The sequence below is a fragment of the Babylonia areolata genome, chromosome 27, assembly GCF_041734735.1.
Source record: "Babylonia areolata isolate BAREFJ2019XMU chromosome 27, ASM4173473v1, whole genome shotgun sequence".
Lineage (NCBI taxonomy): Eukaryota > Metazoa > Mollusca > Gastropoda > Neogastropoda > Buccinidae > Babylonia > Babylonia areolata.
Window position 1 is genome coordinate 40,784,722 of NC_134902.1, and position 21,018 is coordinate 40,805,739.

At 44.9% G+C, this 21,018-nt stretch overlaps 1 protein-coding gene across 7 annotated transcripts in view; it reads right to left on the minus strand.

The window, feature by feature from the left end:
- The window catches only part of LOC143301288 (nck-associated protein 1-like), a 95,845-nt gene that overhangs the window by 43,883 nt on the left and 30,944 nt on the right, over window positions 1–21,018 (minus strand). For all 7 annotated transcript variants that reach the window (XM_076615486.1, XM_076615485.1, XM_076615487.1 and 4 more), the window contains exons 14-24: window positions 20,713–20,794; window positions 18,595–18,653; window positions 15,810–15,955; window positions 12,828–12,960; window positions 11,833–11,952; window positions 9,006–9,142; window positions 7,810–7,941; window positions 6,799–6,914; window positions 5,157–5,259; window positions 472–709; window positions 165–258 (exon numbers count right to left, since the gene is read on the minus strand). In XM_076615486.1, coding sequence (XP_076471601.1) covers window positions 165–258; window positions 472–709; window positions 5,157–5,259; window positions 6,799–6,914; window positions 7,810–7,941; window positions 9,006–9,142; window positions 11,833–11,952; window positions 12,828–12,960; window positions 15,810–15,955; window positions 18,595–18,653; window positions 20,713–20,794 — 1,360 coding nt within the window. The remainder of the gene's footprint in view (window positions 1–164; window positions 259–471; window positions 710–5,156; window positions 5,260–6,798; window positions 6,915–7,809; window positions 7,942–9,005; window positions 9,143–11,832; window positions 11,953–12,827; window positions 12,961–15,809; window positions 15,956–18,594; window positions 18,654–20,712; window positions 20,795–21,018) is intronic.

Below are 21,018 nucleotides of genomic sequence, written 5' to 3' on the forward strand. Positions count from 1 at the left end.
ATGACCCCCCACACAGCACACAGAGATGTGAACATGATACATGTTCATGACGACACCCTCCCCCCCCCCTCCCCCCTAGAGATGTGAATATTCATGACAACCCCCCCACACATGATGTGAACATGACACATATCCATGACAAGCGGCACACACTCAACACTCACTCTGTAGTTTCCTGGACAGCTCCCGCATCGTGTCAGGTTTGTCAAAGCTGGTGCGCAGCTGTACCAAGGTCTCTTTGTTGGCCACCACGATTTTCTGCACACACACACACACACACACACACACACATCAAGCAATGAACACTGTCAGTTGGCCACCATGATTTTCTGCACACACACACACACACACATACACACACGCACAGACAGACAGACAGACAGACACAGAATGTTACTGATTTTAGAAAGTCAAAAATCAAAAAACAACTGTATCCACCCAGACAACAGCACTGTACCCAGCCTGTCTCACCTTGAGTTCGTCCACCTGGCTGGCAATGTTGAGCATGAGTCGTTCCCCCAGGTGCTTCATGCCGTAGGGCCCAATCAGCTCAGCCAGAGCTCTCAGCTCTGTCAGGTCGGCGTACTCCTCTGCTGCAAAGTTCTGCTGGCCGTCTGAGGAGGACACTGTGACAAAGGCCTTCTGGCGTGGGGAGTACACGATCTGTCCCACGTTACACGTCGCTCGACGCAGCAACACGTCAAGGTACCTGTCACATCATGTCGACACGCCCATCTTTAATTCCATCATGTCGGCATACCCACCTTTAATTCCATCACGTTGACATGCCCACCTTTAATTCTATCACGTCGACACGCCCATCTTTAATTCCATCTTATCAGCACACCCACCTTTTATTCCACCACATCGACATGCCCACCTTTAATTCCACCACATCGACATGCCCACCTTTAATTCCACTACATCGACATGCCCACCTTTAATTCCATCATGTCGACATGCCCACCTTTAATTCCACTACATCGACATGCCCACCTTTAATTCCATCACATCAACACACCCACCTTTAATTCCATCACATTGACACGCCCACCTTTAATTCCATCACATTGACACACCCACCTTTAATTCATCGACACACCCACCTTTAATTCCATCATGTTGACACGCCCACCTTTAATTCCATCATGTCAACATGCCCACCTTTAATTCCACCACATCAACACACCCACCTTTAATGCCATCACATTAACATGCCCATCTTTAATTCCATCACGTTGACACGCCCACCTTTAATTCCATCTTTAATTCCATCACGTTGACACGCCCACCTTTAATTCCATCATGTTGAGACACGCACCTTTAATTCCATCACATTGACACGCCCACCTTTAATTCCATCATGTTGAGCCACACACCTTTAATTCCATCACATCAACACGCCCACCTTTAATTCAATCATGTCGATGACATGCCCACTTTTAATTCCATCACATCAACACGCCCACCTTTAATTCCATCACATTGACATGCCCATCTTTAATTCCATCACGTTGACACGCCCACCTTTAATTCCATCATGTTGAGACACACACCTTTAATTCCATCATGTTGAAACACACACCTTTAATTCCATCATGTTGAGACACACACCTTTAATTCCATCACATCGACACGCCCACCTTTAATTCAATCATGTTGATGACATGCCCACTTTTAATTCCATCACATCAACACGCCCACCTTTAATTCCATCACATTGACATGCCCATCTTTAATTCCATCATGTTGAGACACACACCTTTAATTCCATCATGTTGACACACACACCTTTAATTCCATCATGTTGAGACACACACCTTTAATTCCATCACGTTGACACGCCCACCTTTAATTCCATCATGTTGAGACACACACCTTTAATTCCATCACGTTGACACGCCCACCTTTAATTCCATCATGTCGACATGCCCACTTTTAATTCCATCACATCAACACACTCACCTTTAATTCCATCATTACAATACACTCACCTTGAATTATATCATTACAACACACTCACCTTGAATTCCATCACGTCAACACACATTTAATTCCATCATGGTTTTTTGTTGTTGTTGTTGTTGTTGTCTTTTTTTAATTTTATATATATACCTGACATCAGACAAAAACAATTCTTGTCACATACACATGATCAAACACACACACACTGACTACACAACCCTGAAAATGGTGGGGTAAAAAAAAAAGTTGCACAAGTAAAAATAACCACAGGTAAATACCATTGAACATGGGAGTTTCAGCACACAAATGAAACAGAAGAAAAGAAGAAGGAGAAGAAGAAAGATGAAGAAGGAAGAAGGAGAAGAAGGAGAAGGAGAAGAAGGAGAAGAAGAAGGAAGAAGGAGAAAAAGAAGGAGAAGAAGGAGAAGGAGAAGAAGAAGGAGATTCCAATCAGACTTGATACAGAGATGACTTTCTCCCCTACCTCCACACCCCCTCCCTTACTCTGTGTTCCCAAGCTGACCTTACCAGTTGGTGTAGATGGTAGTGATAGTGTTCTGCTGAGTTCTACCAGTTAATGTAGTTGGTAGTGATAGTGTTGAGTTCTACCAGTTGGTGTAGTTGGTAGTGATCGTGTTCTGCTGAGTTCTACCAGTTGGTGTAGATGGTAGTGATCGTGTTCTGCTGAGTTCTACCAGTTGGTGTAGATGGTAGTGATCGTGTTCTGCTGAGTTCTACCAGTTGGTGTAGATGGTAGTGATCGTGTTCTGCTGAGTTCTACCAGTTGGTGTAGATGGTAGTGATCGTGTTCTGCTGAGTTCTACCAGATGGTGTAGATGGTAGTGATCGTGTTCTGCTGAGTTCTACCAGTTGGTGTAGTTGGTAGTGATAGTGTTCTGCTGAGTTCTACCAGTTGGTGTAGATGGTAGTGATCGTGTTCTGCTGAGTTCTACCAGTTGGTGTAGATGGTAGTGATAGTGTTCTGCTGAGTTCTACCAGTTGGTGTAGTTGGTAGTGATAGTGTTCTGCTGAGTTCTACCAGTTGGTGTAGTTGGTAGTGATAGTGTTCTGCTGAGTTCTACCAGTTGGTGTAGATGGTAGTGATAGTGTTCTGCTGAGTTCTACCAGTTGGTGTAGTTGGTAGTGATCGTGTTCTGCTGAGTTCTACCAGTTGGTGTAGATGGTAGTGATAGTGTTCTGCTGAGTTCTACCAGTTGGTGTAGATGGTAGTGATCGTGTTCTGCTGAGTTCTACCAGTTGGTGTAGATGGTAGTGATCGTGTTCTGCTGAGTTCTACCAGTTGGTGTAGATGGTAGTGATCGTGTTCTGCTGAGTTCTACCAGTTGGTGTAGATGGTAGTGATCGTGTTCTGCTGAGTTCTACCAGTTGGTGTAGTTGGTAGTGATCGTGTTCTGCTGAGTTCTACCAGTTGGTGTAGTTGGTAGTGATCGTGTTCTGCTGAGTTCTACCAGTTGGTGTAGATGGTAGTGATCGTGTTCTGCTGAGTTCTACCAGTTGGTGTAGATGGTAGTGATCGTGTTCTGCTGAGTTCTACCAGTTGGTGTAGATGGTAGTGATCGTGTTCTGCTGAGTTCTACCAGTTGGTGTAGATGGTAGTGATCGTGTTCTGCTGAGTTCTACCAGTTGGTGTAGATGGTAGTGATCGTGTTCTGCTGAGTTCTACCAGTTGGTGTAGATGGTAGTGATAGTGTTCTGCTGAGTTCTACCAGTTGGTGTAGATGGTAGTGATCGTGTTCTGCTGAGTTCTACCAGTTGGTGTAGATGGTAGTGATCGTGTTCTGCTGAGTTCTACCAGTTGGTGTAGATGGTAGTGATCGTGTTCTGCTGAGTTCTACCAGTTGGTGTAGATGGTAGTGATAGTGTTCTGCTGAGTTCTACCAGTTGGTGTAGATGGTAGTGATAGTGTTCTGCTGAGTTCTACCAGTTGGTGTAGTTGGTAGTGATAGTGTTCTGCTGAGTTCTACCAGTTAATGTAGTTGGTAGTGATAGTGTTCTGCTGAGTTCTACCAGTTAATGTAGTTGGTAGTGATAGTGTTCTGCTGAGTTCTACCAGTTAATGTAGTTGGTAGTGATAGTGTTCTGCTGAGTTCTACCAGTTAATGTAGTTGGTAGTGATAGTGTTGAGTTCTACCAGTTAATGTAGTTGGTAGTGATAGTGTTGAGTTCTACCAGTTAATGTAGTTGGTAGTGATAGTGTTGAGTTCTACCAGTTAATGTAGTTGGTAGTGATAGTGTTCTGCTGAGTTCTACCAGTTGGTGTAGTTGTAGTGATAGTGTTGAGTTCTACCAGTTGGTGTAGTTGGTATTGATAGTACCGAGTTCTACCAGTTAATGTAGTTGGTAGTGATAGTGTTGAGTCCTACCAGTTGGTGTAGTTGGCAGTGATAGTGTTCTGTTGAGTTCTACCAGATGGTGTAGTTGGTAGTGATAGTGTTCTGCTGAGTTCTACCAGTTGGTGTAGTTGGTAGTGATAGTGTTCTGCTGAGTTCTACCAGTTGGTGTAGTTGGTAGTGATAGTGTTGAGTTCTACCAGTTGGTGTAGTTGGTAGTGATAGTGTTCTGCTGAGTTCTACCAGTTGGTGTAGTTGGTAGTGATAGTGTTGAGTCCTACCAGTTAATGTAGTTGGTAGTGATAGTGTTGAGTTCTACCAGTTGGTGTAGTTGGTAGTGATAGTGTTGAGTTCTACCAGTTAATGTAGTTGGTAGTGATAGTGTTGAGTTCTACCAGTTGGTGTAGTTGGTAGTGATAGTGTTGAGTTCTACCAGTTGGTGTAGTTGGTAGGGATAGTGTTGAGTTCTACCAGTTGGTGTAGTTGGTAGGGATAGTGTTGAGTCAACAGCAAAGTTAGAGCGGTATGATCAATGGTTTCTCCATTGCAATGGGAAATCATTTACAGCTTAGTCTTTTGCGAAGGACTATGACTCTCAACCTAGGAGGCAAAATTGCACTGGCTCTCAGTGCTGCAGCATTTGGGGCTAGTTGGCCTTTGGGAACCATCCCAGCGCCGATTGTCCTAAAACCCTCTTGGCCGAGAGAGTGGGGATGTAACTTGGGCAAGACACTCTCCACTACAATCAAATTCTAGCCCAGATAGTCGAGACAGCAGCTGCCTCCTCTGCTGTTGTGATGATCATAGTTGGACACGACAGACTATCAAAGGGACACATACCAGTTGGTGTAGTTGGCAGTGATGGTCTTCTCCCCTGAAGCGTCGGTGCTCTGTGTCTGCTGGGGCAGGGCGTTGTTGAACACCCGGGCGATGTCGATGTGAACTGCAACACACAGCAAACACAGTGCCCACTTCCTGCAGATACTGTTCCTATGGTAACCACGAAGCCCGATTCCTAGAGGTAAGGCCCAGGAAGAGAGAGAATCTGTGCGCATTGGTTCAAATTCCATAGTTGTCATTCTCCCCCTCCTCCAGACATTGAGCGGTGGTCTGGACGCTAGGCATTCAAATTAGAAAACCAAGGTCCCATGTGCAGCATGCACTAAGAGCTCGTAAAAGAATCCATGGCAACAAAACAGTTGTTCCTGGCAAAATTCTGTAGAAAAATCCACTTTGACAGGAAAACAAATAAAATTGCAGGCAGAAAAATTATATGAAACAAACAAAAGGGTCGCGCTCTCAGTGTAGCGACACACTCTCGCTGGGGAAAGCAGCCTGAATTTCGCACAGAGAAATCTGTTGTGACAAAAAGGAGTAATACAATAATACAATCAGCACAGAACTGTTTCCATGGTAACCACAAGGCCTGAATCATCACACAACTGTTCCCATGGTAACCACAAGGCCTGAATCATCACACAACTGTTCTCATGGTAACCACAAGGTCTGAACCAGCACGAAACTGTTCCCATGGTAACCACAAGGTCTGAACCAGCACGAAACTGTTCCCATGGTAACCACAAGGTCTGAACCAGCACGAAACTGTTCCCATGGTAACCACAAGGCCTGAACCAGCACAGAACTGTTCCCATGGTAACCACAAGGCCTGAATCAGCACAAAACTGTTCCCATGGTAACCACAAGGCCTGAATCAGCACAAAACTGTTCCCATGGTAACCACAAGGCCTGAATCAGCACAAAACTGTTCCCATGGTAACCACAAGGCCTGAATCAGCTCACGCATGGTTTCTGAACATTTGCATACTGTGGTCCTTAGTTCTGAGAATATCTTCCACAAAATATCACAAGCCCTTCCACAGGTTGTTTGTGTGTGTGTGTGTGCATGTGTGTGCATGTGTGTGTGCATGGGTGTGTGTGACAGAAAGTGATACACATGACACCACTCTCACAGTCTAACAGCTTTCACAGCTGCGCTGTGTTCAGTCAGTCACATGATTCTACACAGATGAAAGCAATCAAAGCTTTTCCATGTCTAACAACCTTGAACCAAAGTCTGTAATTCTGAATTAACTTTGATGACATCCCTCAGAACAAATCTGAAATGATAAATGATCCCTCATGTGGGTAGTAAATCATTGCCCAGTTTCACAATCACTTTCATTTTCAAGAAAGTGTCGCAGAAAAAAAGAACAAAAATATGGGTGGACTGCACTGTGATGATGCTCTCTCTGTGGGGACAGCAGCCTGAATTTTAAACAGAGAAATCTGGCGTGACAAAAAGTAATACAATACAATAGACTATATTTACTGAATCATATCCACTCAGTTACACGGCAAATGTCAATAAAACAAAAAATCATTTCTTCAAAAATGAAAAGACAACAACAGCAACAAAAAATCGCTACCCTCTGGACCCCCAAGAAAATGTCATCTTTTGACAGGAATGGTTGAAAGTACTGACCATAGTTTTCCAGTCCTTGCAGCACGTTCATGTAGGCTCGAACTCCGTTCAGCAGTTCTGACGGCTTGGCGATCTCTGTGGTGTCTGGGTTGTACATCATCATGCCCACCAACGCCCTGAGGGGTACAAAGCAAACTCCCCCCTTCACGTCTTGTTACCACTAAGGGGGACAAAGCAAACTCCTCCCTTCACGTCTTGTTACCACTAAGGGGGACAAAGCAAACTCCCCCCTTCACGTCTTGTTACCACTAAGGGGGTCAAAGCAAACTCCTCCCTTCACGTCTTGTTACCACTAAGGGGGTCAAAGCAAACTCCCCCCTTCACGTCTTGTTACCACTAAGGGGGTCAAAGCAAACTCCCCCCTTCACGTCTTGTTACCACTAAGGGGGACAAAGCAAACTCCCCCCTTCACGTCTTGTTACCACTAAGGGGGACAAAGCAAACTCCCCCCTTCATGTCTTGTTACCACTAAGGGGGACAAAGCAAACTCCCCCCTTCACGTCTTGTTACCACTAAGGGGGACAAAGCAAACTCCCCCCTTCACGTCTTGTTACCACTAAGGGGGACAAAGCAAACTCCCCCTTCATGTCTTGTTACCACTAAGGGGGTCAAAGCAAACCCCTTCCTGTCAACTGTTACCAAAAACAATCCCCAAAGTTCCCCACCATCCCCTAATGTTTCCAACACTGGTTCAGTGTCACCAACCCCCCTCCAACATTATCCCAACATTTCCCACCATTCCCTGATGCCCCCAACATTCCCTACCATTCCCTGATGCCCCCAACATTCCCCTGATGCCCCCAACAATCCCCTGATGCCCCCACCATCCCCTGATGCCCCCAACACTCCCCACCATCCCCTGATGCCCCCACCATCCCCTGATGCCCCCAACATTCCCCTGATGCCCCCAACATTCCCCTGATGCCCCCAACATTCCCCACCATCCCCTGATGCCCCCAACATTCCCCACCATCCCCTGATGCCCCAGCGTTCCCCGTGCAGTCCACCCACTTGTTGAAGCGTGCCTCCAGGTGCTGCAGGAAGAACTCGCGAGGGATGAAGCCGTGCTCCCACACCTGGATCACGTTGCAGTAGTTGATGGCATAGCACAGCTCAGTCAGCGCCATGTGCAGCTTGTCCATCCTGACAGCACAACACATGGTGTCATGTCATGTCCATTATGACAGCACAACACACAGTGTGTCATGTCATGTCCATTATGACAGCACAACAACAACACACAGTGTCATGTCATGTCATGTCCACCCTGACAGCATAACAACAACACAGTGTCATGTCATCCCTGACAGCACAACAACACAGTGTCATGTCATGTCCACCCTGACAGCACAACAACACAGTGTCATGTCATGTCCACCCTGACAGCGTAACAACAACAGTGTCATGTCATGGCCATCCTGACAGCATTTTGAAAATAATACTAAAAGCAAAAATTATTATTCTTATTTTTCATGATTATGATTATCATTATTATATATCAGTATCATTACTGATATGAAAAAACAATACTATGGGCATAATGATTATAATGCCATAAAAGAAACACACACTTCTGGGTTTTTATAATAACTGAATGTGTCAAAAAGCCTCAGCCACACACACCAACACACACAGACAAACACATACCCAAAGACACACACACACACACACATACCCAAAGACACACACACACACCCAAAGACACACACACACACAGATACAACACATCTCACACACTCCCCCCAACAACCATACCCACCCCTCCTCCCTCTCCACCCCCCACCCCCACAGATGACGACAGGAGTGACCCACCTTGTGAAGACCTCTCTGTTCTTGTGCACAACCATATCTTCCTCCCCCCGATGCCCCCCCCCCCCCCTTTCCCCCACAGATGACGACAGGAGTGACCCACCTTGTGAAGACCTCTCTGTTTTTGTGCACAACCATATCTTCCTCCCCCCGATGCCCCCCCCCCCCTTTCCCCCACAGATGACGACAGGAGTGACCCACCTTGTGAAGACCTCTCTGTTCTTGTGCACAACCATATCTTCCTCCCCCCGATGCCCCCCCCCCCCCCCCTTTCCCCCACAGATGACGACAGGAGTGACCCACCTTGTGAAGACCTCTCTGTTCTTGTGCACAACCATATCTTCCTCCCCCCGATCCCCCCCCCCCTTCCCCCACAGATGACGACAGGAGTGACCCACCTTGTGAAGACCTCTCTGTTCTTGCGCACGCTCTCCATGCCCGGCTTCTCCGGCTCCTTCTCCTTCTTTTCCCTCTCCTTCTTCTTCTTCTTCTGCACTTGGGCCAGAATGATGGCCGCGCTGTGCTTTGGCAGCAGCTGTGTACACACAACGACACACACCATGATGATGATGATGATGATGATGATGATGATATGGATATTTATATAGCGCCTACTGCAAAACATTGAGGGAATGCTCATGCTAAAACAACTTCGCTGGGCAGGACACCTGGATGCCTGACACTCACATGCCAAAAGCAGTATTCCATGGGGAGTTGGTCCAAGGCAAACACAATACAGGCGCACCACAGAAAAGATTCAAGGACCAACTGAAGAAGCAACTATACCAAGTGGACATCAACCCCAAGACATGGGAGCAGTCAGCATCAGATAGAGGTAGCTGGAGATCTTCAACGTTCAGGGGAACCCAACACTTTGAGGAAACCAGACGACTGAACATCCAGGAGAAAAGAAGAAGGAAAGACCCAGGTCCGCAGCCCAGCAACGCAGGCCAGATCTACACCTGCCCACAATGCCACAGACTCTGCAGATCACAGACTGGACTAATTAGTCATCAAAAGGCATGCCGCCCATCCCTGGCGGGAACTTCCCACTGATCTTCGCAAGCGAAGAACCAGCCCATCACCAGCCATCATAGCGCCTATCCTCAGTTGGAGACCAAACTCTAAACACTTTACAAACACGGAGTCATTGCACAACAGGTTGTCTACCTGGCTAGAGCCGACTGACGGCTGCCATTTGGGAGCTCATCATTCATTTCCTGTGTCATTCAGTCAGGTTTCAGTCGTGCACACATGTACTCATACAGACATGCAACAGTTTAGATGTATGGCCGTTTTGTTCATTTACCTCACCATGTACGCAGCCGTACTCCATTTTGGGGGGGTGCATGCTGGGTATCTTCTTGTGTCCATAACCCACCAAATGCCGACATGGATTTCAGGATCTTTAACGTGTGTATTTTATCTTCTGCATCTGTATACACACGTAGGGGGTTCAGGCACTAACAGGTTTGCATATATGTTAACCTGGGAGATCTGAAAAATCTCAACCCTTTACCCACCAGGCACTGTTACCATCAAACTTGGGACGCTAAATCAGCTATAGCACTCGTCAAATGTGTCCACACCACTATAATAACACAGTTCTGTACACACACAGGGACACACCACTATAATAACACAGTTCTGTACACACACAGTGACACACCACTATAATAACACAGTTCTGTACACACACAGTGACACACCACTATAATAACACAGTTCTGTACACACACAGTGACACACCACTACAATAACACAGTTCTGTACACACACAGTGACACACCACTTTAATAACACAGTTCTGTACACACACAGTGACACACCACTACAATAACACAGTTCTGTACACACACAGTGACACACCACTTTAATAACACAGTTCTGTACACACACAGTGACACACCACTACAATAACACAGTTCTGTACACACAGTGACACACCACGATAATAACACAGTTCTGTACACACACAGTGACACACCACGATAATAACACAGTTCTGTACACACACAGTGACACACCACGATAATAACACAGTTTTGTACACACACAGTGACACACCACTACAATAACACAGTTCTGTACACACACAGTGACACACCACGATAATAACACAGTTCTGTACACACACAGTGACACACCACTACAATAACACAGTTCTGTACACACACAGTGACACACCACTACAATAACACAGTTCTGTACACACAGTGACACACCACTACAATAACACAGTTCTGTACACACACAGTGACACACCACTACAATAACACAGTTCTGTACACACACAGTGACACACCACGATAATAACAGTTCTGTACACACACAGTGACACACCACGATAATAACACAGTTCTGTACACACACAGTGACACACCACTTTAATAACACAGTTTTGTACACACACAGTGACACACCACTTTAATAACACAGTTCTGTACACACACAGTGACACACCACTTTAATAACACAGTTTTGTACACACACAGTGACACACCACTTTAATAACACAGTTCTGTACACACACAGTGACACACCACGATAATAACACAGTTCTGTACACACACAGGGACACACCACTATAATAACACAGTTCTGTACACACACAGTGACACACCACTATAATAACACAGTTCTGTACACACACAGTGACACACCACGATAATAACACAGTTCTGTACACACACAGTGACACACCACTATAATAACACAGTTCTGTACACACACAGTGACACACCACTATAATAACACAGTTCTGTACACAGAGTGACACACCACTATAATAACACAGTTCTGTACACACACAGGGACACACCACTATAATAACACAGTTCTGTACACAGAGTGACACACCACTATAATAACACAGTTCTGTACACACACAGGGACACACCACTATAATAACACAGTTCTGAACAGACACAGTGACACACCACTATAATAACACAGTTCTGTACACAGAGTGACACACCACTATAAAAACACAGCTGTGTACACAGAGTGACACACCACTGCTTACCTAATGCTGCCTCTGAAAGGAATAAAATAATTGAAAAAAAGAAGAGTGAAGTGATTTCTTACCTAATTCTGCCTTTGAAATGAATGAAATAAGTTAAAGAATAAGAAAAAAAAACAAAAACAGAGGGGGCGTGGTGAGGGGGGAAGGCAGCTGTATAGAAACTTTCACTGTGGAAGGAATCGTAGGCCAGAGTGACCTACCTTGTCGCTCAGCACGCACTGTGCCTCACAGATGGCGGTGATGACCTGGTTGACCTCCTCCGACATCTCTCGCAGAAACCAGTGGGCGTACTGCACGCTGGTCGTGCCGATGGAATGACGCTGGTTGGGGAAAAAAGAAGATATATAATATATGTTCAGATCATAGTTTGCATTTTGACGATTCTTTTCTTATTTCAATCACTTTGCCTTCCATGCATGAAGATGAGAAAGACAACAAGAAAAAAACAAGAAGAATACAAGATGACATCAAAGACAAGAAAATGACAAAGACAAGACAAAGACAAGAAGATGACAAAGACAAGATGAAAAGACAAGATGACAAATAAAAGATGACAAAGATAAGATGACAAAGACAAGAAGATGACAAGAAAATGACAAAGACAAGACAAAGACAAGATGACAAATACAAGATGACAAATACAAGATGACAAATACAAGATGACGAAGACAAGAAGATGACAAGAAAATGACAAAGACCAAGACAAGAAGATGACAAAGACAAGATGACAAAGACAAGATGACAAAGACAAGATGACGAAGACAAGATGACAAAGACAAGAAGATGACAAGAAAATGACAAAGACAAAGACAAGAAGATGATAAAGACAAGATGACAAAGAAAAGAAGATTGACAAAGACCAAGACAAGAAGATGACAAAGACCAAGACAAGAAGATGACAAAGACAAGATGACAAAGACAAGACAACAAACATACTAAGATGACAAAGACAACACAGACAACAAAGACAAGATTACAAAGACAACAAAGAAGACGAAAAAGATGATGACAAAGACAACAAAGAAGACAACAAAGAAGATGACAAAGACAAGAAGACAACAAAGACGACGACAAAGACAACAAAGAAGACGACAAAAACAAAGACGACGACAAAGAAGACAACGAAGAAGATGACAAAGACAAGAAGACAACAACAAAGACAACAAAGAAGACAAAAACCATCCAGGGCACGGACCTCCTCGGGACACAGCTCGTGCGTGGCGTTCATGAAGTGAGCGCAGATCATGGGGAAGATGATGGAGAAACGGTGCTGGGCTGGGAACTCCATGCACTGCTTGAACTGGTGCTCGAACAGGTTGGTGTAGAAACTGTCAACACAGAAACACACTTTTCTGTTAAATCACTGCTTGAACTGGTGCTCGAACAGGTTGGTGTAGAAACTGTCAACACAGAAACACACTTTTCTGTTAAATCACTGCTTGAACTGGTGCTCAAACAGGTTGGTGTAGAAACTGTCAACACAGAAACACACTTTTCTGTTAAATCACTGCTTGAACTGGTGCTCAAACAGGTTGGTGTAGAAACTGTCAACACAGAAACACACTTTTCTGTTAAATCACTGCTTGAACTGGTGCTCGAACAGGTTGGTGTAGAAACTGTCAACACAGAAACACACTTTCCATTCTTCTTCTTCTTCGCCCGAGGGTTGCAGCTTCATTGTTCGCTTGTAAGGACACGAGTGGGCTTTTACGTGTATGACCGTTTTTATCCCGTCATGTAGGCAGCCATACTCAGTTTTCTGGGGTGTGCATGCTGGGAATGTTCTTGTTTCCATAACCCACTGAATGCTGACATGGATTACAGGGTCTTTAACATGCATATTTGATCTTCTGCTTGCATATACACACGAAGGGGGTTCAGGCACTAGCAGGTCTGCACATACGTTGACCTGGGAGATCGGAAAAATCTCCACCCTTTACCCCCCAGGCACCGTTACACAGATTCAAACCTGGGACCCTCAGATTGAAAGTCCAACGCTTAACCATTTGGCTACTGCGCCCGTGATATGTGTGTATTCATGTAGAGCTGAGCATTGTAAATGCTGGAAAACACTTTGCTTTCAGTAGAGAGAGGGGAAATGCAGACAGTGACAGACAGTGACAGGGAGACAAGGGGAACAGAGAGAGGAAGAGAGACAGTGACAGGGAGACAGGGAGAACAGAGAGAGGGAGAGAGACAGTGACAGGGAGACAGGGGGAACAGAGAGGGAGACAGTGACAGGGAGACAGGGGGAACAGAGAGGGAGACAGACAGTGACAGGGAGACAAGGGGAACAGAGAGGGAGACAGACAGTGACAGGGAGACAAGGAGAACAGAGAGGGAGACAGTGACAGGGAGACAAGGAGAACAGAGAGGGAGACAGACAGTGACAGGGAGACAAGGGGAACAGAGAGGGAGACAGACAGTGACAGGGAGACAGGGAGAACAGAGAGAGGGAGACAGACAGACAGTGACAGGGAGACAAGGGGAACAGAGAGAGACAGACAGTGACAGGGAGACAAGGAGAACAGAGAGGGAGACAGACAGTGACAGGGAGACAAGGAGAACAGAGAGGGAGACAGTGACAGGGAGACAAGGAGAACAGAGAGGGAGACAGACAGTGACAGGGAGACAAGGAGAACAGAGAGGGAGACAGACAGTGACAGGGAGACAGGGAGAACAGAGAGGGAGACAGTGACAGGGAGACAAGGAGAACAGAGAGGGAGACAGACAGTGACAGGGAGACAGGGGGAACAGAGAGGGAGACAGTGACAGGGAGACAAGGGGAACAGAGAGGGAGACAGACAGTGAGAGGGAGACAAGGGGAACAGAGAGGAGACAGACAGTGACAGGGAGACAAGGGGAACAGAGAGGGAGACAGTGACAGGGAGACAAGGGGAACAGAGAGGGAGACAGACAGTGACAGGGAGACAAGGGGAACAGAGAGGGAGACAAGGAGAACAGAGAGGGAGACAGACAGTGACAGGGAGAACAGAGAGGGAGACAGACAGTGACAGGGAGACAGGGAGAACAGAGAGGGAGACAGTGACAGGGAGACAGGGGGAACAGAGAGGGAGACAAGGGGAACAGAGAGGGAGACAGGGAGAACAGAGAGGGAGACAGTGACAGGGAGACAAGGAGAACAGAGAGGGAGACAGACAGTGACAGGGAGACGGGGGGAACAGAGAGAGGGAGACAGACAGTGACAGGGAGACAAGGGGAACAGAGAGGGAGACAGTGACAGGGAGACAGGGGGAACAGAGAGAGAGAGAGAGACAGACAGTGACAGGGAGACAAGGAGAACACAGAGAGAGAGACAGACAGACAGTGACAGGGAGACAAGGGGAACAGAGGGAGGGAGGGAGACAGACAGACAGAGGCAGAGAGAAAGAAGAGAGACAGACCGACATGATCTGTTATGTCAACGAAGGCGTCATGCTGGCACAGACAAACATGATCTGTTATGTCAACGAAGGCGTCATGCTGGCACAGACAGACATGATCTGTTATGTCAACGAAGGCGTCATGCTGGCACAGACAGACATGATCTGTTATGTCAACGAAGGCGTCATGCTGGCACAGACAGACATGATCTGTTATGTCAACGAAGGCGTCATGCTGGCACAGACAGACAGGATCTGTTATGTCAACGAAGGTGTCATGCTGGCACAGACAGACATGATCTGTTATGTCAACGAAGGCATCATGCTGGCACAGACAGACAGATCAATGCACACACAGTGTTCTCTTCCCTGTGTAACCTTCATCACCATCATCATCATTAATTTTTCTCAAGACAATTTTCTTGTAAGTAACAAACATGGTAAAAATATTAACTCCTCCCTCTCAAAAAAGAAATAAAGATAAACACACACACACACACAACAACAACAACAACAACACACACACACACACATCCACACACAAAACAACAACAACAACAACACACACACACACACACAACAACAACAACAACAACACACACACACACACATCCACACACAAAACAAAACAGACCTGCACCCCCACCCCTACAAACATATGCATAGACACACACACACATTGTTTACACACTAACATACACATAGACACACACACACACATACACAACAAACATACACACACACAACACACATTCACAACACACACACCCCCACCCACACACACAGATCCTGACCAGTAGACGGACAAGTCTCCACACTCGTTGATCATCTCATCCAGGTAGTCGACCATCTTGGTGTGGAAGATGACGGTGTTCATGTGTTTGCCCAGGTCCTGGTGGTCCCTCAGCATCAGACCTGCCTTGCTCACGCTGGTGTACGCCTGTTGTCATCATCATCATCGTCATCGTCATTATCATTGTCATCATTATCATCATCATTGTCATTTTTGTCATCACCATCATCATCATTATCAATATTGTTATCATCGTCATCATCATGATCATCATCATCACAGTTGTCTCGTTCATCATTTATCATATGGATCCCCAGTCTCCTCGACGAAGGCGGCAGTACGTCGCAGGTCCTCCAGTCCGGGCCGCTGGGATTGGGACGGGCCAGGTTTTCTCTCGGAACGCTTGGTGGAGCGGACAGGACTGCAGCAGATGTTCTGTTGTCTGGCTGCCTGTTCTGCAGGGGCACTGCTCTCTGTCACCGATACAGAGTTTCGTGTATAGGTGGTGTTTCAAGTGGTTGTGGCCTGTCCTGAGCCTGAAAATGGCTACCTGCTCTCGACGAGTCAGCAGGTAGTACCGGTCTGCTCTGTTGTGGTGTGGATGCTGCTGCTTCCACTTGTTCTGCAGCCTGGCCTTAATGATGGTCCTGGATTCAGAGTAGGTGGTAGACCTGTCCATCATTGATATCCCTCTGACTGTAGACATGGTAACAGGGTTTGGGATGACAACATCAATATTCAATATTCCTCTGACTGAAGGCATGGTAACAGGGTTTGGGATGACATCATCAATATTCCTCTGACTGAAGGCATGGTAACAGGGTTTGGGATGACAACATCAATATTCCTCTGACTGTAGACATGGTAACAGGGTTTGTGATGACAACATCAATATTCCTCTGACTGAAGGCATGGTAACAGGGTTTGGGATGACAACATCAATATTCCTCTGACTGTTGGCATGGTAACAGGGTTTGGGATGACATCATCAATATTCCTCTGACTGAAGGCATGGTAAAAGGGTTTGGGATGACAACATCAATATTCAATATCCCTCTGACTGAAGGCATGGTAGCAGGGTTTGGGATGACAACATCAATATTCAATATTCCTCTGACTGTAGGCATGGTAACAGGGTTTGGGATGACAACATCAATATTCCTCTGACTGAAAGCATGGTAACAGGGTTTGGGATGACAACATCAATATTCCTCTGACTGTAGACATGGTAACAGGGTTTGGGATGACAACATCAATATTCCTCTGACTGTAGACATGGTAACAGGGTTTGGGATGACAACATCAATATCCCTCTGACTGAAGGCATGGTAACAGGGTTTGGGATGACATCATCAATATTCCTCTGACTGTAGACATGGTAACAGGGTTTGGGATGACAACATCAATATCCCTCTGACTGAAAGCATGGTAACAGGGTTTGGGATGACAACATCAATATCCCTCTGACTGAAGGCATGGTAACAGGGTTTGGGATGACAACATCAATATTCCTCTGACTGTAGGCATGGTAACAGGGTTTGGGATGACAACATCAATATTCAATATCCCTCTGACTGAAGGCATGGTAACAGGGTTTGGGATGACAACATCAATATTCAATATCCCTCTGACTGAAGGCATGGTAACAGGGTTTGGGATGACAACATCAATATTCAATATCCCTCTGACTTAAGGCATGGTAACAGGGTTTGGGATGACAACATCAATATCCCTCTGACTGAAGGCATGGTAACAGGGTTTGGGATGACAACATCAATATTCAATATTCCTCTGACTGAAGGCATGGTAACAGGGTTTGGGATGACAACATCAATATTCCTCTGACTGAAGGCATGGTAACAGGGTTTGGGATGACAACATCAATATTCCTCTGACTGAAGGCATGGTAACAGGGTTTGGGATGACAACATCAATATTCCTCTGACTGTAGACATGGTAACAGGGTTTGGGATGACAACATCAATATTCCTCTGACTGAAGGCATGGTAACAGGGTTTGGGATGACAACATCAATATTCCTCTGACTGAAGGCATGGTAACAGGGTTTGGGATGACAACATCAATATTCCTCTGACTGTAGGCATGGTAACAGGGTTTGGGATGACATCATCAATATTCAATATTCCTCTGACTGAAGGCATGGTAACAGGGTTTGGGATGACAACATCAATATTCCTCTGACTGTAGGCATGGTAACAGGGTTTGGGATGACAACATCAATATTCAATATTCCTCTGACTGAAGGCATGGTAACAGGGTTTGGGATGACAACATCAATATTCAATATTCCTCTGACTGAAGGCATGGTAACAGGGTTTGGGATGACAACATCAATATTCCTCTGACTGAAGGCATGGTAACAGGGTTTGGGATGACAACATCAATATTCCTCTGACTGTAGGCATGGTAACAGGGTTTGGGATGACAACATCAATATTCAATATTCCTCTGACTGAAGGCATGGTAACAGGGTTTGGGATGACAACATCAATATTCAATATTCCTCTGACTGAAGGCATGGTAACAGGGTTTGGGATGACAACATCAATATTCCTCTGACTGAAGGCATGGTAACAGGGTTTGGGATGACATCATCAATATTCCTCTGACTGAAGGCATGGTAACAGGGTTTGGGATGACAACATGAGTACTGAATATTCCTCTATCTCCAGCAATTTTGGTTGGATGTGAATCACTTTAAAAAATGAATGGAACAGAAAAGGAAATGAAGAGGAAAGAAAAAAAAGGAATGCAATTCTACCGACCTGCAGTCTGAACCAGTCCAGTCTGAAGCCTCGGAAATCAAACAGCTCGTTGTCCTCCACTGAAACCACAAGACAATGTTGTGTGTACGTCAGGCACAATAATGCCACGGATGATTATAATAAAGATAATATCAATAATGATAATGGTGATAATAACAGTAGTTATAATAATAACAATAATGATAGCATATTAACAATGCGCTTCTAAACATCTCAAAGTACTTTAGAAAAATATGTCAGACAGACACAAACCACACAGAACAAACATACAAGCACACAGACACATCGCATGCATGCGCAGGCACACACATGCACACCCACTCACATATAAACACACGGATTCACACCCACACATACACACACATAAAACACATATTCACACACACAACCTCCAACCATTATGTCATCTTTGTTATATTTCAGTCCGACACACACAATTGATTTCTAAGCATATTTTTTCAAGAGCAATACATTACTAAAGAAAGAACATGTTCCACAAGTTGACATGCATGCACTATTTTATGTTTTAAGGATTTCTGATTCATTCACAGAAAAAAGACACATATTTCAATGAATAACAACCACAAGCATATAAAAGGAACAATATAATACACAAATTACAATAACATTGCAAAATTGAAAGTTGGCTGGAAACTGAAACAGTGAATTCCTATGTAAGTCACATCAAGATTCAAATTTTGTTCAATATCAGCAAACACAAACAACAGCTATAGGACATGATTGATCTCTTCAGTTCTATTTAAAAGATATATAACATGGCATCTTCAGTTTTACATGATTGAACTACTAACAACAACAACAACAAAAACCCAAACAACTAAGATAATACAAAAAAAAAGTTATAAAGAAAAAGACACACTCAACCTAATGACTTAATACCGGAACAATGTAAAATAAAGGAAAAAAAGAGCAAAACGAACAAAGAAAAAAAACGCCAAAAGGCCAATAAAGAAACCTGTACAATAAACATTCCCACACACTGTCTCAAGCTGCAGTCACCTTGTTTAACCTTCAGACAACGCAGTGTGTAAAACGACAACAGACTGATGCACTTAGTCATCACTCACCTTGTTTGACCTTCAGACAACTCAGTGTGTAAAACGACGACAGACTGATACACTTAGTCATCACTCACCTTGTTTGACCTTCAGACAACGCAGTGTGTAAAACGACGACAGACTGATACACTTAGTCATCACTCACCTTGTTTGACCTTCAGACAACGCAGTGTGTAAAACGACAACAGACTGATGCACTTAGTCATCACTCACCTTGTTTAACCTTCAGACAACGCAGTGTGTAAAACGACAACAGACTGATGCACTTAGTCATCACTCACCTTGTTTAACCTTCAGACAACGCAGTGTGTAAAACGACAACAGGCTGATGCACTTAGTCATCACTCACCTTGTTTAACCTTCAGACAACGCAGTGTGTAAAACGATGACAGACTGATACACTTAGTCATCACTCACCTTGTTTGACCTTCAGACAACGCAGTGTGTAAAACGATGACAGACTGATACACTTAGTCATCACTCACCTTGTTTGACCTCCAGACAACGCAGTGTGTAAAACGACAACAGGCTGATGCACTTAGTCATCACTCACCTTGTTTAACCTTCAGACAACGCAGTGTGTAAAACGACAACAGACTGATGCACTTAGTCATCACTCACCTTGTTTGACCTTCAGACAACTCAGTGTGTAAAACGACAACAGACTGATACACTTAGTCATCACTCACCTTGTTTGACCTCCAGAGACAATGAAGTGTGTAAGACAACAACAGACTGATATACTTAGTCATCACTCACCTTGTTTGACCTCCAGAGACAATGAAGTGTGTAAGACAACAACAGACTGATACACATTGTCACCACTCACCTTGTTTGACCTTCAGAGACAATGAAGTGTGTAAAACAACAACAGACTGATACACATTGTCACCACTCACCTTGTTTGACCTTCAGAGACAATGAAGTGTGTAAAACAACAACAGACTGATACACTTAGTCATCACTCACCTTGTTTGACCTCCAGAGACAATGAAGTGTGTAAGACAACAACAGACTGATACACATTGTCACCACTCACCTTGTTTGACCTTCAGAGACACCATGGTGTTGTAGAAGGACGACAGGATCACAGACTCATCCTCCGGCACCATGGAAATGCTCTGTCACCAAGGCAACATCAAGCCACGGTGTAAACAACAATAACAGAACTCCACCACTAAAACAACAATACTGTCTTTTACTGACAAGGGGTTTTGGATTATACATGCAAGAATTTTCAAATGATTTGCAGTTTTACAAGGCAACAAGGGGTTTCAGGTTATAGATGCGACAATTTCCAAGAAATTTCCAGTTTTACAAGGCATACAGCAAAATGATAAGCAAG